This window comes from Xenopus laevis, chromosome 8L (genome assembly GCF_017654675.1).
Source record: "Xenopus laevis strain J_2021 chromosome 8L, Xenopus_laevis_v10.1, whole genome shotgun sequence".
NCBI lineage: Eukaryota > Metazoa > Chordata > Amphibia > Anura > Pipidae > Xenopus > Xenopus laevis.
Window position 1 is genome coordinate 131,311,442 of NC_054385.1, and position 20,151 is coordinate 131,331,592.

At 45.9% G+C, this 20,151-nt stretch overlaps 1 protein-coding gene across 1 annotated transcript; it reads right to left on the bottom strand.

Moving 5' to 3' along the window:
- Positions 1 to 208: 208 nt before the first annotated feature.
- Positions 209 to 18,495, bottom strand: paqr6.L (progestin and adipoQ receptor family member VI L homeolog). The gene is made up of 8 exons (NM_001095922.1): positions 18,435 to 18,495; positions 8,641 to 8,787; positions 6,936 to 7,063; positions 6,576 to 6,781; positions 6,370 to 6,496; positions 6,194 to 6,290; positions 4,211 to 4,355; positions 209 to 2,706 (listed from the first exon to the last, which is right to left on the bottom strand). Exons 2-8 carry the CDS (start codon positions 8,689 to 8,691, stop codon positions 2,435 to 2,437), a joined length of 1,026 nt encoding a protein of 341 aa, NP_001089391.1. The 5' UTR covers positions 8,692 to 8,787; positions 18,435 to 18,495; the 3' UTR covers positions 209 to 2,434.
- Between the last annotated feature and the right edge of the window lie 1,656 nt (positions 18,496 to 20,151).

Consider the following 20,151-nt stretch of genomic DNA (forward strand, 5'->3'; position numbering starts at 1 on the left):
TTTAATGCTTGTGTTGCTCTACAACTCTTTGTCACACTCAAATGTGGCTCACAAGTAAAATAGGTTGGGGACCCCTGCTGTACAGTGTTCTTATAGGGTACACGTTGGTCTGGTAGTGGGAGAGTTCCCCTGCTCTGATTGGCTACAGCTTATTTCTAGCCACATCCACTTACAAGTTGGTTCCACACTAAGAAGTGCAACAGTCCTGTAGTGCTAACAAGTTTATTTCAGTCAGTGGCTTCTTATCTACAGTTATGTCTAATGATTCCAATACAAACCTTGTTACAAAACACATGATGGTTATTAGGATAAGGGTTAAATTAAAGGGACTTGCCTCTTCCCTCTGCAAGGGTTAACAGGGAAAGGTAGTATATAATGTCTGATATCATGAGGTTAGTTAGAGGTTATATAGCTTCATATAGGGGATTCTGGGAGACCAGCTGTACCTATAGGGCCCCTGAGTCACCACATGTTGCTGGACTACAACTCCCAGCATCCCCTGACATATAATCAAGGGCGGTTGTAGCGCAGTAACATCTGTATGAATGAAAACAAGCTGCCCCTGTAGTAAGTGGCAGATACCCCGGTGCTGGCGCAGTTAAACCTGCGTGTATAAAGGGTCACGGGAGTTGTACTGGGAGTCCAGAGACAATATGGTACAGGCATTAGCAGCAAGTCAGGGGTTACAGAGCTCATAGGAGAGATGGAGCTGACCTTGGCATGAGGCCACACCCCCTTCATGTGCTCCATCAAAACAAAAACAGAGACAGGAATGGGGTGTCGTGTGCTCCTCAGTAGTCGTAACAGACGGTGCATGGGCCCCGGCTCAGGAATGTATTGGGTTAGGGGGAATATGATCTAGAAATCACTAGAAAAAGTGCAGTTAGTCCTGTTATATAGGGAATTCCACCCAAAAATACTAATATTAGTAACAGTAACGATACATTCAGCAGCGGCGGGGGGGGGCAAGTTCATTCTGGGCTCAACGTGGTCCCGTTTGCATCGCCCCATGAATACATGACAACGTGCTCGGTATATAGTAGTACTGAGTATGGTCGAGTGGCAATGTAGAGAAATGCCCAGAATACACAAACCTGTAGTACCGACTGTTGAACACTAGAGGGAAGCACAACACACACCAATGCAGCGGCTTTTAAAAGCACAGCGTCCCCAAATTGGGATGCCACATTGTATTGAGACGTGAGACGACACTGTTCCTTTAACTTTGCCTAAACTGCCCATGGCTGCCCCCTTGCAGGTCACTACATTTATATAATTAGATTTATTTATATATATACCCAGAGTAACAGCGTATAACAGCAGCAGAACCAACACCACACAGATCCTTCTATATAATCTGACCCCAATAGTCACATGCCAATTTCCCCTTTAATTATTCCCTCTACCTCAATTACACCCCCAGCTAGACAGCGGGGGTCTGAGATGCCTTCATTATGGTAGGGAAGAGTCCAACACCTACACCAGCCCACGTTTGGGCCGGCCCACTAGAACCACAAACATCGGGTCCATTACTTACACTTCCTTGGAACATTCTAGTAAATCAGATGACGGGGCAGTACCACCTTAATTCCTCGGGTGTTTGGGGCACGGGCCCTGTCAATCCTGGGAGCAGCTGCAGCAGAAAAGCTCTGCAATCCAATGAATCCCCCAAATCTTTATGCCCAGTTCAATCCTAAATACAGCCCACCTCCTCTGGGGCTCCGTTCCACTCATCGACAACTCACTAGGGCCCATCAATCACTAGGAGACTCCTTATGTCTTCTGAGCACTTCATCTCCACCCTGGGACATACCTAGACACATACATCTATGTCCTTCTTGTTTGGGGGCTGCTCTCTTTCCCATGGACAGGAAGTGGGGCAGAGTTTTTCTCCTAAATGAGGTGGTTTCCCCATTGCATTGAATGCTATTGGCCAAGAAGATAGAACTTCCACCAACAGAAAGAGCTTGCCACGACTATGTGCTTCTAACCCCTTTTAGTAAAAGCCCCGCCCCTGCCTGTGGGAAAGAGAGCAGCCCAGAAGCAGGAAGTAGAGAGAATCAGAGCTCTACACCCGGGCAAATACAGGGGTGGATTCGATTCACTTACCCAGGGGGCAGTTCCTGTAGTTCTTAACACAGATTATGCCACCCAATTGGAATTATCCTTTAAAGGCGGAACGTTTGCCGTGTTTATGGTCCTATAATTACCCACAATTCCATGAAGGTGCTTAGTGAAACATACTCAGTACTACTATACACAAGTGCTATCGTTTTCCAAGCTCAGGCTCGGCCTGTTTCCCAATACATTGGCCGGACAGCGGGACATCCTTTCTCTACAGGAGGCTGCACTTTATGGCTAGGGCCGTACAGACTGACACTAGCCGTGGGCCAGTAGAGCCCAAATGGCAACATCTCGGGGGGCAGCGGGTGCCTCAGCATTCCTTCAGTTTGCCATTGCCGGGGTTGTGATTGTGGAGAATGGAGTTGGCCCGTGGAGACCACATCAGGGTGGCAGTGAAGAAACAGATGAGGATGAGGTTCCCCGCCAGGGCGGTGGCCACGACCCCCAGGGTACAGGCCAGAGAGTCTTCTTCTGAGTGTACGGCTAGCCACGCCTCCCGAGAGGCTCGGTCACACAGCACCGCCTCCAGCTGGAAGTGAGTGCCCAGCACAGCGCAGACGTGGAACAGTTGGTGGCTGTGGCCTGGAGGCGATAGAGTGTGGCTAGTCAGTGCGTTGTCTCATATAGTCACTTACCTCCTTACTGACCTACATACAACCCTCCCATTAAAGGATAAGACAACATACAATGAAAAGGCATCAGATACTTTATTGCAAGAGGCTTTTGGGCTGCTCTCTTTCCCATGGTCACACAGGAAACTACCCCTAGGTAAGTGGATCCAGTTTCCCCCAGTACCTACTACCCATTTACAGAGCTCTGATTATCTGTTCTTTCTGATCCTGGGCTGCTCTCTTTCCCATGGTCAGACAGGAACCTACAGTACTGCTCCTCTGTACTTCCTGCTCCTTGGGGTAAGACCTGCTTAAGCACAGACCGTAGGAAAAAGAAAGGCATGCAGAAGTACTAGGAGGACATTTGGATTCATTACCCAGGGGGAGGATCCTGTCTGACCATGGGAAAGAGAACAGCCCAGGAGCAGGAAGTACAGAGAATCAGAGCTCTGTACCTGGGTAAGTACTGGGGGAGATTGGATTCACTTACTCAGGGGGAGGTTCCTGTCTGACCATGGGAAAGAGAGCAGCCCAGGAGCAGGATGTGCCTTGAGTACAGGAAGTGGTTTAAAAGCCAAGCCCAGAAGTACAAAGAATCAGAAATCTGTACCTGGGTAAGTACTGGGTGAAGATTGATTTTACTTACCTAGGGGGAGGAGCTTATCTGACCATGGGAAAGAGAGCAGCCCAGGAGCAGGATGAGACTTGGGTATGGGAAGTGGTTTAAAAACCAAGCCCAGAAGTACAAAGAATCAGAAATCTGTTCCTGGGTAAGTACTGGGTGAAGATTGATTTTACTTACCTAGGGGGAGGAGCTTGTCTGACCATGGGAAAGAGAGCAGCCCAGGAGCAGGATGTGACTTGGGTATGGGAAGTGGTTTAAAAACCAAGCCCAGAAGTACAAAGAATCAGAAATCTGTACCTGGGTAAGTACTGGGTGAAGATTGATTTTACTTATCTAGGGGGAGGAGCTTATCTGACCATGGGAAAGAGAGCAGCCCAGGAGCAGGATGTGACTTGGGTATGGGAAGTGGTTTAAAAACCAAGCCCAGAAGTACAAAGAATCAGAAATCTGTACCTGGGTGAGTACTGGGTGAAGATTGATTTTACTTACCTAGGGGGAGGAGCTTGTCTGACCATGGGAAAGAGAGCAGCCCAGGAGCAGGATGTGACTTGGGTATGGGAAGTGGTTTAAAAACCAAGCCCAGAAGTACAAAGAATCAGAAATCTGCACCTGGGTAAGTATTGGGCAAGGATTGGATTCACTTAGCTAGGGGGAGGTTCCTGCCTGGCCATGGGAAAGAGAGCAGCCCAGGTCAGGAAATATATATGTACTGGGGTGCTTTGATATTGTTCCAAGTTCCTAATGGCCAACTTTTACATCTGTTTCATATTAAGTGGACTTACCCTTTAAACGGTCAGTAAGGACTGAGTTCTGGGCCCCGTGAGGGCTACGAGCCAATGAAAATCCTTACCAAAGTAGTCGAAGCGGCCGGGCGCCAGGCGTTCTGGCAAATGGGAGGCGAACAGGAAACCAGTGAGAAAAGCCAAGGTCAGGTGGTAGAAGTGCAGGGGGATCGCCTCGTTCCAGTTACAGTCTTCTCCAAAGCAAAATATCAGCTGCAAGGCAGGAACATGTATGTTGGACACGTATAGAGCACGCAAGCAGGTCACATAATCAACCTGTCCATGGGAAAGAGAGCAGCCCCGGACTAGAAGTACACAATCAGAGCTCTGTACCTGGGGGATGACTGTATGTACCTACTCTGTGGAAAGTTTCTTGTCCATGGGAAGGAGAGCAGCCCAGAAGATCTGCGCTCTATACCTAAGTAACTATTCAGGGAGATTGGATTAATTTACCCAGAGGGAGGTTCCTGTCTGACTAAAGAAAACAGAGCAGCCCAGGGCTAGAAGTACAGTACTGGGGGATGAATACTCAATAAAAGTCCCCTGTTTGACCATAGGAAAGAGAGCAGCCCAAAAGATCGGAGCTCTATACCTAAGTAACTACTCGGGGAGATTGGATTAATTTACCCAGAGGGAGGTTCCTGTCTGACTAAAGAAAATAGAGCAGCCCAGGGCAAGAAGTACAGTACTGGGGAATGACTGGGTCCACCTACTCTGCTGTCTGACCATGGGAAAGAGAGCAGCCCAGAAGCAGGAAGTACAGAGAATCAGAGTTCTCTGCCTGGGGAGACTCTATTGATTTAAGAATCACTGGAATCATTGTGAAGATTGGGGCGAGAGTCAAGGTTCATCGCCTGAGAGAGTCAAGTGAAGCAGTGCTCCACCTACAGGTCAATCGATGTTAAACACCCTGTTTTTTTTAAAGGATAAGCAAACCTTTAAAATAAGTGAATGAAAAATTGATGAGGGTGTCATTTACATTCATCATTTATTTTTAATCCCAAGATATAAAGGGATACATGTGCTGTTAATATGAATGAATTGTGTTACAACAGCGCCACCCGCTGGTCAGTTTCCCACCAGTCTGACCCGCAAGTAGTCAAGGAAGTTGTCAGGAGAAAGAAAGAGGCTGATGTTCTTCTGCTTAGGAATAAAATTAGAAACCTTTCTCACATCTTTCCTAAGCAGAAGAACAGCAGCCTCTTTCTTTCTCCTGACAACTTCCTTGACTACTTGCTGGTCAGACTGGTGGGAAACTGACCAGCAGGTGGCGCTGTTGTAACTAAATTCATTCATATTAACAGTACATGTATCCCTTAATATCTCGGAATTAAAACAAAATAATGAATGCAAATGACAAAAGTGCTTCGAATAGTCCCCCTCATCAATTTTACATTCAATTATTTTAAAGGTTTACTTATCCTTTAATATCCTGGAATAAAAACAAAATAAATAATGAATGCAAATGACAAAAGTGCTTCGAATAGCCCCCCTCGTCAATTTTACATTCAGTGATTTTAAAGATTTACTTATCCTTTAAAGCATCATATTATAATCGGATAAAGCTTCACGGAGAAGGAGCTCCCTCTACTGGCCAAGTTAAAGAATAGTAGTACTAGTAAGTTACAAACAATATGGCAGCTTCTCTTTCGAATACTAGTTGAGTCCCAGAGTGCCATGGACAGGCCCGGACTGGCAATCTGTAGGTTCTGGCAAATGCCAGAGGGGCTGCTGTAGATTCCCATAGACTATTTATTGGGCTGGTGTAGGACTATTTGAGTCTCTGTGCCAGGTCCTATTTTGACTCCCAGTCCAGCCCTGGCCATGGATACAGTTGTATTGTATACAGACTTACCCTGAAGGGCCAAACAATATGGCAGCTTCTCTGTAGGGGTTTTGCTAATGGTATATTGGGAAGGGCCCATTCTCATAGTGTCCTGGGAATTACATGACCCTGCACCTCTGCTTGCAGAAGGCCAAACAATGTATCCACTACTACTTCAGTCCCAGTGTGCCAGGAATACAGCCCAGGATACCCCATAATGACTCACCCGGAAAAACAGCGGGATATTGTCGAACATAAAGGGGTGCACAAACGCCACCGTGCGCAGGACTTTACTGATCCGCGGCCGATCCACTTCCAGGAACCTGCACACGAGACGTTGTATATATAGAGCAGGTATACAGAACCAGGTGACTACATCTCCCAGCATACTCGGCTACTTACCGGGAGTAGCAAGACAGTCCTGTGCAGATGAAGGTGTTGAAGGCTGCGACGGGCACAAAGTATCGGTGGAGGGCGCTGTTGATCCAGCGGTCAGGCATGGTGTAGGCACTGTACGTGAAGGCGGAGCCTGTGGGGGCAAATCACCCATAAAAGTGACTATAACTGAATCAGTGAAAGCAAAGACCCCCCAGATTCCAGGAACCCACCCAGGCTATAAAGGCTCAGGGCTCCGTAGTCCAGGAAGTAGCAGATGTGGCGGGCGTGGGCGGACATGCTGCTGAACGTGTGGGCAAAGCTGGAGGTGAAGGGGTACAGGCAGATGAGCATCATGTAAACCAGAAGGGGCCAGTTATAGGAGTGACCCCAAAAGTCCAGGGTGTAGGAGAGAAGCAGGAACCTCCAAAGGAAATACCTGAGGGAGACACAAATAAGCACTGGTGACCCCCTAGTGATCCCTCGTGCGACCAACTTGCCCCGCCCACCAGAAGTGATGGGCAACGTGGTACCTGCCACCTCGTGACTCCACTCGGGGCCAATGTTACCACCCCCGGGTCTTCTCCACTCACCAGGTGGGCAAGAAGTGGGTCCAGATATTCACAGTTTCATTGGTCATTTGGAAGGAACTGAGCAGGCAGTCCAGGGCGGAGCTCTTGGGGTGCCGGTACCCAGATATGATCCCATCTTCCCAGAATACCTTGTAAGGGGGAACACAAACACAGACTTGGGTACATGAGAGAGAGCTCCCTCTAGTGTCCATCTCTCTGCTTTACACTGAAATGCAAAATAGTTTCTCCAAGCCCCGCCCCGGCATGAACCTGGGAAAGAGAGCAGCCCAAAGCCCAAAGCACAGTTACATCTCTGTGACTGGATAAGTACAAAGAACCCGTCCTGAAATAAGACTGACCATGGGAAAGAGAGCAGCCCGTCACAGTCAAGACGGTTCATTTAACCCTTAAAATAAAGTCGGAAATCTGTATACTAGGTTATCCCAGCACAGCTTTTCTTTTTATTTAGCAGATCAGGACCTTAGAATCTCTATAACTTTATTTGCACTTCTAAAAGGTTAGTGTAGGATTCTGGGAGTTGTAGTATGCGATGGTAGGCTTGTTTAGATATACACAGCTATACACACAAGTAGCCTCATTATATACACTAATTATTATAGGTTTCCGCTGCAAAGAAACGGGACAGCAATTCCTTCGGGGCCCCTAAAGCTCAGTCACATATTTCCCCAGATCAACATTCCAGCCTGACACCCAACTTTATCCCAAGTCTGTTCTGCAGTCGCAGGGCTGGGACTTCAGTAGTCTCAGTCTCTTGCACTTCAGTCTATGCTCTTTTACAGTGACCCTAAAATCAATGCAGGAACCCCGCCCCTTTTACTTACTAAGATACAGAGCTCTGATTCTCTGTACTTCCTGCTCCTGGGCTGCTCTCTTTCCCATGGTCAGACAGGAACCTCCCCCTGGGTAAGTGAATCCAATCTCCCCCAGTACTTACCCAGGTACAGAGCTCTGATTCTCTGTACTTCCTGCTCCTGGGCTGTTCTCTTTCCCATGGTCAGGAAGGCTGAATACTCCATTCCAGCTAAGAAGGGCTTTTTATTGAGTACATATGGACAAGCAGATGAATGATGACAGCCAAATGATTATGGATTATGACCAAGAACACCATCTGTTGGGCACGTGGCTTTCCCACACTTAGTTTCATATAATATGTAATTACACTGCACCTTCTAATTACCCTCGCTCCCACGTACCATCACTGGGTGTATTTAGCACTGCTTTCTCCTAATTTCCCCACTGGTTTGTGTGTTTGTTATTATTGGCCCTTCTGTTGAGACCTCTTACTCGAGGCACAGAGACTGAGTCGTACCCACCAGACCAGAGAACATGATGTTCTAAAGGGCAAGGGGACTTACCTGAGGCACAGAGGGAGTTGTACCCACCAGACCAGAGAACATGATGTTCCTAAAGGGCAGGGACTTACCCGAGGCACAGAGAGGGAGTTGTACCCACCAGACCAGAGAACATGATGTTCTAAAGGGCAGGGGGACTTACCTGAGGCACAGAGGGAGTTGTACCCACCAGACCAGAGAACATGATGTTCCTAATGGGCAGGGACTTACCCGAGGCACAGAGAGGGAGTCGTACCCACCAGACCAGAGAACATGATGTTCTAAAGGGCAGGGGGACTTACCGGAGGCACAGAGAGGGAGTCGTACCCACCAGACCAGAGAACATGATGTTCCTAAAGAGCAGGGGGACTTACCCGAGGCATCTGATGGATGCTGAAGAGCTGCGGTAGTTTTATGGTCAACATCTTGAGCTCCCGAGAGGTCCTCTTTTCTCTTCAGCCGGACAAAGTTGCTCCTTCAGATCCCCGAACAAATCTGCCTTCCCCGACCAAACATCCGCACTAGGAGACAGGTTAGAGGAGAGGAAATCAGGAATCAGCACTCGGGCCCCAGTGGAGTCTCAGCATGAGGGAGAGAGAAGGGAACATGAGGAAGCCAAGCCCAGATGTGAGAGAGGGACTCCAGCCAAATGCTCATAGCAAGTCAGGCTGAGAAAAGACCCACCGTTCAAACTTCCCAAACTCATCCCAAACAGAACCGCCACTGGGCTAACTGCCAACTCAACCTTACAGGAGCCCCCTTAATATGATTTTCCTCTTTCACCTCCCCTCACTGTCCCGTCACTGACTCTGGAGTGGATTCCAGATGTTATCCTGGTGCTTCTGGAATTTACTCCGGGTTAAATATCACAGCCCTGGGGACCCACCAAACTTCACAAGCTCCTTAAAGGGGCAGAAGACGTCCCACTTTAGTTCAATGCAGACAGTGTTATCCTGAGATAGTCTGCAGTTGGTCTTCATTTTCTATGGTTTTTGAATCATTAAGATTTTTTGATCAGCAGCAATCTGGTCGCTAGCTTCAGTTTACCCTAGCAAGCAGACATTGGATTGGAAGATGAACAGTAAAGGCCTGAACAGAAAGATCATAAATACAAAGTAACAGTCGCGATAAGACTGGAGCCTGACAGAGGGGTCAGTGCCCCCAACAAGCAGACAGCATTTCAATTGCAAGTTGGAGGCAGAAGAGGAAGGCAAACACTTCTTAAATAAAGACCAATTGAAGCATTGCTAAGAAATGAACATTCTATAACATACTTAAAGCTAACATAAAGGTGACCTGTAAGGAGTCATTCACCAGAGCCAAGCTAAGCAGAAACCTGCACCCTGGCCTAGCACCCTTCTTTAACACCCCTCCTGACTCACCAATTGGCTAACCCTTGCTCATTGCATCCCCAAACGCATCCAAAACAGGCTGGAAGTCACCTTCTAAATTTAGCAATTTATTTGCTGAGCCGTAAGGGTTTGGATGGGTGATAATGCTCAGTGCTGTCCAGTACACCCCAATACTCTAACACACCACATAGAAAAAGTCTTATACTTTACTTCCAATGGGATGAAGCTGCCACCAATATGGATTCAGGCATTTGCTTTTCTCACACTGGGATAATTGACAAAATTATTTTCTTACGAAGGTTTTAGCAAATCATTTGTATATTGCACCTCCTGGTCCCACCAGATCCACTGCCATTTCCGACCATTAAAAAAAAAAAAAATCCCATTTTTACTCTCTTTAATGAAAAAGAATCCTATCTCCAATATACTTTAATTAAAAAATGTGTAGTGTTTTTAAAAGAAACCTGACTGTATGCAGTGAAATTCTCCCTTCATTTACTGCTGTGGATAGGAATTGTCAGACAGTCCCTAACTGCTCTGCAGGGAAACAATCATACTTATGAACAGCAGGGGGAGCCCCCACCTTACTTCCCAGCCATGCAGAACTCAAGCTGCTTTGTTTGTTTCCCTGTAGAGCAGTCGGCGACTGTGTAGAGATTTGTATTGGATTTTATTTTTGCCTTTACATCCCCTTTACTGTTTCCAACTCCAGCTGCAGGGACAAAGATCATGGAGCCAGATTTAAACAGATAAACTGGGATTCTATTTGGAGGTTCTGCAGAGTTGGAGAAAGTTTGTATTAAACAATACAAAAACTATAAAATCCACATTAGATAACATGACAACACAGGACCCAGTGCAGTCTGTATATTCTGATTATTAATCGGTCTTGCTGTATCGACTTCTGGCAGATATTATTTGACTTGTGCTGTTTTGATCATTTATGACGATACCTAAGCAGCCCAGACTACACTGAGCATGTGCACAGTCTTGGTCTTGCAAAGATGTATAACAAAGTTACAAGGTGGTGACCCCCTGTGGCCAACTTTGAAAGCATAAATCATTTGTTTGATTAGACTTGTGGTGCAGTAAGTTCATGTTTATGTTTAGTATACAAAATACAGCATTTCTAGCCTTATTCTATTTTACACTTTACTTCCCCTTTAACCTTTGTGTCTTGCAGATTTTCCCTTGGTCCCTCGTACTCCTGGCGCTTACAAGACTTTTCCTCAACCACAGTAAATCACAGTTACCCACCCACTTAGACTGTAAGCTCTACAGGGCACACACCTCTTGAATCCAAAGTATTACTGTATTTAGTTATGTCTGTTCTATTGTTGTATTTATCCCTGTTCAATCTTTTCGTATAAAACGTCAGTTATTTTACAAACAGTGCAATTAATATTCTAATTGAATCACTAAGTGTGAAAGTGAAACCACTTCCTGGTTCTGCCGAGTCACTGAGTGTGTAGGAGAAATTACAAAAACAAATGACCAGCCCACAAATAGTCCAGTTGCTCCTTATCTCAAGTAGTTGCAGTTGTAAACAGATCTCTTTATTACTATTTGATCAAATCACACTGTGGGGGGGGGTATATAGATTATATATTGCCCCCATCAAGAGTTAACATGTAGCAAAACGAAACAGAAAGTCATAACCATTAAATAATCCTCAAAGTCGGGACAACGATAGCTTTTCTGTAGACGGTAGCAATCCAAGCTGTTTCCTTCATTGTCTTCTTCTCAATATGAAAGGCCAAAGGAGGGAGGCTCCTTTTGCCTAGAAGATGTATTAGAGGTCACTCTATTAAACTCACCAGACATCATGTCTCTCTACATGCAGGATTTGTGCAAAAGGCAGTTATTTTGTTTGTACTGGAATCAGTTATTTGAGTGAGCTCTAATACATCTTCTAGGCAAAAGGAGCCCCCCTATAAGATATATTGGATCTAACTGTCAGTGAATATCTGACACCCAACTGCTGCATGAAGAGAGAATGAAGAGAAACAGATGCAGAGACAGGAATAGTGAAGATAAACTTGACTATTTCAGAAACACTACAGAATATTTAATTGATTGTATTTACAAACTGTCTTTTTTCAGTATGAGGAAGCCTATATCAAATGCTCATTTTTGCTATAGTTCCCCTTTAACAAGTGAACGGAAAGGGTGGGGAACCGCTCAGCTGACAACTCTAAGTTCAGTGTGATAACTATGAAAGCCGAAAAGACTGCACGACCAACTTAGTTGCTAGGAACGCCCAGCAGATTCCACGGCTTGCTTGAATGTCTCTTGGTTGCTATAGGAGACCAGGAGCTGGACCTTATTTTATGAGCCTGAGCCTTTCACAACTCTATAAACTGGCTTTTATACTGTAAAAAAAAAAGTAAAGAAAATAATGCCACATATTTGCCACAATTTAGACCCCACATTGGAAGGAGTTGGTTCCAGACTGAGGTTTCATGGCATTAAATGACCTCATGTGTTTGTATTGTGTCACTAATATGTAATTGTGACATCAATGTATGATGACACAATGGATTCCATGTCACAGTCTCCCCAGTTATAATGCAGAGGATAGAGACAATTCTAGGAGTCAATCATGTGCAGCAACTTATTTTATCAATCAAAACATTTTGTAGGAATGGATGGGGGGGGGGAAGGGTAGACTGAGGGTAAAACCCAATTACATAAAAACGAGAATCACTCTGTGCTTACACAGTACTAGTAGGGCTGGATTTTAGGGGGGGCTTAGGGGGAGGGACGATTGAACATAATACGGCAGTATGTGATATGATATGTAACACAGACCCGTCAGTTCCCATTGCTGCTCTTCTATTAGGGAGCGGCTTTAGCTCAGTACCCCAAGCAACACATTTCTCTCTCTCTTTTACATAAATTCTTCATCACTCCGGGGGTCTTGTCCCCTGTCTGTCACAATAAAATCTCCAGGTCTGCGTAAAAATAAAAATCAAAATATCGAATTACTTGCCCTTTATTCAAAGTGCAGTCAGTGGCCTAATGATCGAGTGCTGAGTGTGGCTAAATTGCACCCCTGCTGGGATGTGAGGGGAGGGGCAGACAGAGGTATTTTGGAATACTTTGGCCTTGTCTTCCCTACCCCCATTATTGGCTCTATGAGAAGGGAACTTTCATAAGGGTCATTGGAGGTTGATTCTTGGCATTGTGGCCCCATTTCATTGAGTTCCTTGATTTATCTCATTGTGTTCTACTGCATTAAAGACAAAATTGGCCCTGTATTTATCCTGCTGTGGGTTCTGGGGTATTATACATGGAATTGGCCCTGTATTTATCTGCTGTGTGTTCTGGGGTATTATACATGGAATTGGCACTGTATTTATCCTGCTGTGTGTTCTGGGGTATTATACATGGAATTGGCCCTGTATTTATCTGCTGTGTGTTCTGGGGTATTATACATGGAATTGGCCCTGTATTTATCTGCTGTGTGTTCTGGGGTATTATACATGGAATTGGCCCTGTATTTATCCTGCTGTGTGTTCTGGGGTATTATACATGGAATTGGTACTGTATTATCCTGCTGTGTGTTCTGGGGTATTATACATGGAATTGGCCCTGTATTTATTCTGGTGTGGGTTCTGGGGTATTATACATGGAATTGGTCCTGTATTTATCCTGCTGTGTGTTCTGGGTATTATACATGGAATTGGTCCTGTATTTATCCTGGTGTGGGTTCTGGGGTATTATACATGGAATTGGTCCTGTATTTATCCTGCTGTGAGTTCTGGGGTATTATACATGGAATTGGCACTGTATTTATCTGCTGTGTGTTCTGGGGTATTATACATGGAATTGGCCCTGTATTTATCTGCTGTGGGTTCTGGGGTATTATACATGGAATTGGCCCTGTATTTATCTGCTGTGGGTTCTGGGGTATTATACATGGAATTGGCCCTGTATTTATCTGCTGTGAGTTCTGGGGTATTATACATGGAATTGGCACTGTATTTATCCTGCTGTGGGTTCTGGGGTATTATACATGGAATTGGCTCTGTATTTATCCTACTGTGGGTTCTGGGGTATTATACATGGAATTGGTCCTGTATTTATTCTGCTGTGGGTTCTGGGGTATTATACATGGAATTTGGCCCTGTATTTATCTGCTGTGTGTTCTGGGTATTATACATGGAATTGGCCCTGTATTTATCCTGCTGTGTGTTCTGGGTATTATACATGGAATTGGCCCTGTATTTATCTGCTGTGGGTTCTGGGGTATTATACATGGAATTGGCACTGTATTTATCTGCTGTGAGTTCTGGGGTATTATACATGGAATTGGCCCTGTATTTATCTGCTGTGGGTTCTGGGGTATTATACATGGAATTGGCACTGTATTTATCTGCTGTGAGTTCTGGGGTATTATACATGGAATTGGCCCTGTATTTATCCTGCTGTGTGTTCTGGGTATTATACATGGAATTGGCACTGTATTTATCTGCTGTGGGTTCTGGGGTATTATACATGGAATTGGCCCTGTATTTATCCTGCTGTGGGTTCTGGGGTATTATACATGGAATTGGCACTGTATTTATCCTGCTGTGAGTTCTGGGGTATTATACATGGAATTGGTCCTGTATTTATCCTACTGTGAGTTCTGGGGTATTATACATGGAATTGGCCCTGTATTTATCTGCTGTGTGTTCTGGGGTATTATACATGGAATTGGCACTGTATTTATCCTGCTGTGTGTTCTGGGTAGGGTTGCCACCTGTCCGGTTTTAAACCGGACAGCCCGGTATTTTGAAGGGCTGCCCGGTTCAATGCTTCCTGCCCGGTTTTCCAAATAAGGAAAACCGGGCGGGATTAGCTTGATTGACGCCGCGATCGGCCAATCGGCGATCGCGACGTCATAGCTCCGCCCCGTGACGTCACGGGACCGCCCACTGACGTCACGGGAACGCCCACTGACGTCACGGGACCACCCCCTGTCCGGCTGGAGCCACAGGGAAAGGTGGCAACCCTAGTTCTGGGGTATTATACATGGAATTGGCCCTGTATTTATCTGCTGTGTGTTCTGGGGTATTATACATGGAATTGGCCCTGTATTTATCTGCTGTGTGTTCTGGGGTATTATACATGGAATTGGCCCTGTATTTATCCTGCTGTGTGTTCTGGGGTATTATACATGGAATTGGTACTGTATTTATCCTGCTGTGGGTTCTGGGTATTATACATGGAATTGGTCCTGTATTTATCCTGGTGTGGGTTCTGGGGTATTATACATGGAATTGGTCCTGTATTTATCCTGCTGTGTGTTCTGGGTATTATACATGGAATTGGTCCTGTATTTATCCTGGTGTGGGTTCTGGGGTATTATACATGGAATTGGTCCTGTATTTATCCTGCTGTGAGTTCTGGGGTATTATACATGGAATTGGCACTGTATTTATCTGCTGTGTGTTCTGGGGTATTATACATGGAATTGGCCCTGTATTTATCTGCTGTGGGTTCTGGGGTATTATACATGGAATTGGCCCTGTATTTATCTGCTGTGGGTTCTGGGGTATTATACATGGAATTGGCCCTGTATTTATCTGCTGTGAGTTCTGGGGTATTATACATGGAATTGGCACTGTATTTATCCTGCTGTGGGTTCTGGGGTATTATACATGGAATTGGTCCTGTATTTATTCTGCTGTGGGTTCTGGGGTATTATACATGGAATTGGCTCTGTATTTATCCTACTGTGGGTTCTGGGGTATTATACATGGAATTGGTCCTGTATTTATTCTGCTGTGGGTTCTGGGGTATTATACATGGAATTGGCTCTGTATTTATCCTACTGTGGGTTCTGGGGTATTATACGTGGAATTGGTCCTGTATTTATTCTGCTGTGGGTTCTGGGGTATTATACATGGAATTTGGCCCTGTATTTATCTGCTGTGTGTTCTGGGTATTATACATGGAATTGGCCCTGTATTTATCCTGCTGTGTGTTCTGGGTATTATACATGGAATTGGCCCTGTATTTATCTGCTGTGGGTTCTGGGGTATTATACATGGAATTGGCACTGTATTTATCTGCTGTGAGTTCTGGGGTATTATACATGGAATTGGCCCTGTATTTATCTGCTGTGGGTTCTGGGGTATTATACATGGAATTGGCACTGTATTTATCTGCTGTGAGTTCTGGGGTATTATACATGGAATTGGCCCTGTATTTATCTGCTGTGGGTTCTGGGTATTATACATGGAATTGGCACTGTATTTATCCTGCTGTGTGTTCTGGGTATTATACATGGAATTGACCCTGTATTTATCCTGCTGTGTGTTCTGGGGTATTATACATGGAATTGGCCCTGTATTTATCTGCTGTGTGTTCTGGGGTATTATACATGGAATTGGCCCTGTATTTATCCTGCTGTGAGTTCTGGGGTATTATACATGGAATTGGCCCTGTATTTATCTGCTGTGAGTTCTGGGGTATTATACATGGAATTGGCACTGTATTTATCTGCTGTGAGTTCTGGGGTATTATACATGGAATTGGCCCTGTATTTATCTGCTGTGGGTTCTGGGGTATTATACATGGAATTGGCACTGTATTTATCCTGCTGTGTGTTCTGGGGTATTATACATGGAATTGACCCTGTATTTATCTGCTGTGTGTTCTGGGTATTATACATGGAATTGGCTCTGTATTTATCCTGCTGTGTGTTCTGGGGTATTATACATGGAATTGGCCCTGTATTTATCTGCTGTGTGTTCTGGGGTATTATACATGGAATTGACCCTGTATTTATCTGCTGTGTGTTCTGGGTATTATACATGGAATTGGCTCTGTATTTATCTGCTGTGGGTAAATTCAGTGACAGTTTCCCTAAACAGACAAGTTCTCTGTTCTCCTGCTGACAAAAAATGACAAAAACAATGATTCTGGGTGTTTTTGTACCTGGGGCAATTATTAAATCTGTGGGTGAAAAACACTGAATCACTTTTAATCCTGCAATAAAAGTCGTGATGAAGTGACACAGCTGCAGGGAGAGAAGATTCTGTTAATGTGCTGCAGGGGTAGAGGCACATGTGGGGTCGGTTGCTGGAGGCAGAATATTAGTATTTGTAATAAACCACGACAGCTTTGTAACAACGTAAAAATATTATTTGCCTACATTTCCTTTTTTTACTAATGGTACCTGGTAACTAGGGTTGGCGGGCTTAGAAACCTAACAAATAGCGAGGCTACATTATCTCTCCAACCAGACATGTCACACCCAGAGAGACCTAGGGGCCCAGAGAGCTGTTTAAAGGGCAAAATAAAAAAGGTGGAATTTAAAACCAACAAATGAATTTATCACTGTGTTTCGTCTCACACCACCTTGTGAGCAGCACTGACTTGTGTAACTGGAGAGGACAGAGGGTGCTGGGAGTTAGAGTGCAGCAGCTGCTGGAGGCTCATGTTATTCAGTTTTTAAATTTAGTTTAACTTCCCCATTAAAATTAGCTACAGTAGCTCCTCTGCCTGCTTGGGGCCTGTACCTGTCTCGAGAATGAAGTGCAGGAACTCAGAGCTCTGTACCTGGGTACTCACCGGGGGTGGGAGACTATATTCACTTACCCAGGGGGAGGTTCCTGTCTGACCATGGGAAAGAGAGCAGCCATGGGGCAGGAAGTACAGAGAATCAGAGCTCTGTACCTGGGTAAGTACTGGGGGAGATTGGATTCACTTACCCAGGGGGAGGTTCCTGTCTGGCCATGGGAAAGAGAACAGCCCAGGAGCAGGAAGTACAGAGAATCAGAGCTCTGTACCTGGGTAAGTACTGGGGGAGATTGGATTCACTTACCCAGGGGGATGTTCCTGTCTGACCATGGGAAAGAGAGCAGCCCAGGAGCAGGAAGTACAGAGAACCAGAGCTCTGTACCTGGGTAAGTACTGGGGGAGATTGGATTCACTTACCCAGGGGGATGTTCCTGTCTGACCATGGGAAAGAGAACAGCCCAGGAGCAGGAAGTAGAGAGAATCAGAGCTCTGTACCTGGGTAAGTACTGGGGGAGATTGGATTCACTTACCCAGGGGGAGGTTCCTGTCTGACCATGGGAAAGAGAACAGCCCAGGAGCAGGAAGCAGAGTGAATCAGAGCTCTGTCCCTGGGTAAATACTGGGGGAAGACTTAACTAGGGGGAGGTTGCAGTCTGACCATGGGAAAGAGAACAGCCCAGGAAGTACAGAGAATCAAAGCTCTGTACCTGGGTAAGTACTGGGGGAAGACTTAACTAGGGGGAGGTTGCAGTCTGACCATGGGAAAGAGAACAGCCCAGGAGAAGGAAGCAGAGTGAATCAGAGGTCTGTACCTGGATGAACTCCCCATTCAGACAGATTCTCCACAGGGGCCCCAATGACTCCCTTTATAGTCCCAGCACTGGGCAGGTTCCAGTAGGATTAGTGAGTAAGACTCAGACTGGATAAAGAAATATAGGGTGAAACGTAAACAATCCCCTACTTCATACTGTACGGACAAAGGAAATGTGGCACCCCCGTGTATCACAGAACAGAATAAGCTGTACCCCTAACAAAGCATTAAGTGAGCAGTGAAAGAGTTAAAAACCTATGGCCTCCCAGTAGGGCTTGTACTTGCCTGTGGCTGTTGGAGGGATGCTGGGAGCTGTAGTTTAACTACACCCGGAAGGTAAAACCCTAAGACACACAATGTGGCAGCTGGGCCAGGCATGAAAGGGTTATTAGGGGCATCTGTTAACTCTTTCCCTGCCACTTTCAGGAATCCGAGCCAGAGCTACAAGATCCCAGCGACTGCCAAACACCCCCAAGAGCCCCCCACTGACCTGCTCCTGTGAGTTTTGCCTCTCATGGGTTCCAGTTATCCCTGTTACTTGTGGATCTGTAGGATGAGAGCGAAGGGGAACTCTGCACAACTGCCTTTCTCTGCACATTCCTTGGCTGAGGATCTTGGGATAGAGCCAAGCCCCGCCCCCTCCCTGCCTCCCATTGGGCGCCTCCATTCAGTCAGGAGATCCGAGTCTATAAGAGCTTTGTGCTCTTCTGAAAAGGGGCCCCCGTCTTGTATTTCCTTTTCTCTGTCCCCACCCTCCATTGTGAGTAAGAACTGCAAAGTATTCCAGCGAGCGGAGCAGCCCTGGGGTGTGGGACCCATAAATCTCTCATCCAACAGCAGAGCAGGTCCCCTATTTACTAACCCGGGACATGGGAAAGGGGTGCAGAAGGTTAACTTGCCCTTTACTTCAGGTCAATGGGACCAATTGCAAAAAGTTACCCTTTAATCCGTTGTATCCCTTCCTGTTCTGTGGTTCTGAAATAAAGTAACTGTATCTTGTGCCTCTTTCAGTAGTCAGAACTAATGGTGCACACAGTATAAAACAGACACACACTGATAATATTAGCAATTACCCAGGAATTAAATTAAAAACCCAACAAATGAGACAGTACAGAGACTTAGAGCTCTCTACCTGGGTAAATACTGGAGAAAGACTGAAATCAGTTCCTGCCTGATCATGGGAAAGAGAACAGCCCAGGAGCAGGAAGTAGAGAGATTCAGAGCTCTGTACCTGGGTAAGTACTGGGGGAGATTGGATTGACTTACCCAGGGGGAGGTTCCTGTCTGACCATGGGAAAGAGAGCAGCCCAGGAGCAGGAAGTACAGAGAATCAGAGCTCTGTACCTGGGTAAGTACTGGGGGAGATTGGATTCACTTACCCAGGGAGATGTTCCTGTCTGACCATGGGAAAGAGAACAGCCCAGGAGCAGGAAGTAGAGAATCAGAGCTCTGTACCTGGGTAAGTACTGGGGGAGATTGGATTCACTTACCCAGGGGGAGGTTCCTGTCTGACCATGGGAAAGAGAGCAGCCCAGGAGCAGGAAGTACAGAGAGAGCAGCCCAGGAGCAGGAAGTACAGAGAATCAGAGCTCTGTACCTGGGTAAGTACTGGGGGAGATTGGATTCACTTACCCAGGGAGATGTTCCTGTCTGACCATGGGAAAGAGAACAGCCCAGGAGCAGGAAGTACAGAGAATCAGAGCTCTGTACCTGGGTAAGTACTGGGGGAGATTGGATTCATTACCCAGGGGGAGGTTCCTGTCTGACCATGGGAAAGAGAACAGCCCAGGAGCAGGAAGTACAGAGAATCAGAGCTCTGTACCTGGGTAAGTACTGGGGGAGATTGGATTCACTTACCCAGGGGGAGGTTCCTGTCTGACCATGGGAAAGAGAACAGCCCAGGAGCAGGAAGTACAGAGAATCAGAGCTCTGTACCTGGGTAAGTACTGGGGGAAATTGGATTCACTTACCCAGGGGGAGGTTCCTGTCTGACCATGGGAAAGAGAACAGCCCAGGAGCAGGAAGTACAGAGAATCAGAAAACTAGTGGAGATAGAATTCACTTAACTTTGGGAGGTTCCAGACTGACCATGGACAGAGCATTTATACAATCTTCCTGAACTACAGTTCCCACAATCCCAACAACCTCTCCGAAGATAGTTCTCAATTAAAGGGTAATTAATGGCCGATTTAGATTCAAACTGCAGG

Excerpts from the sequence above, each read along its gene's own strand:
- paqr6.L (NM_001095922.1), bottom strand. The coding sequence starts at position 8,691 with ATGTTGACCATAAAACTACCGCAGCTCTTCAGCATCCATCAGATGCCT. Across the intron at positions 7,064-8,640 it reads GCATCCATCAGATGCCTCGG|GTATTCTGGGAAGATGGGAT; the intron begins GTAAGTCCCCCT and ends CCCCCTTACAAG. Across the intron at positions 2,707-4,210 it reads CGGCCGCTTCGACTACTTTG|GCCACAGCCACCAACTGTTC; the intron begins GTAAGGATTTTC and ends TATCGCCTCCAG.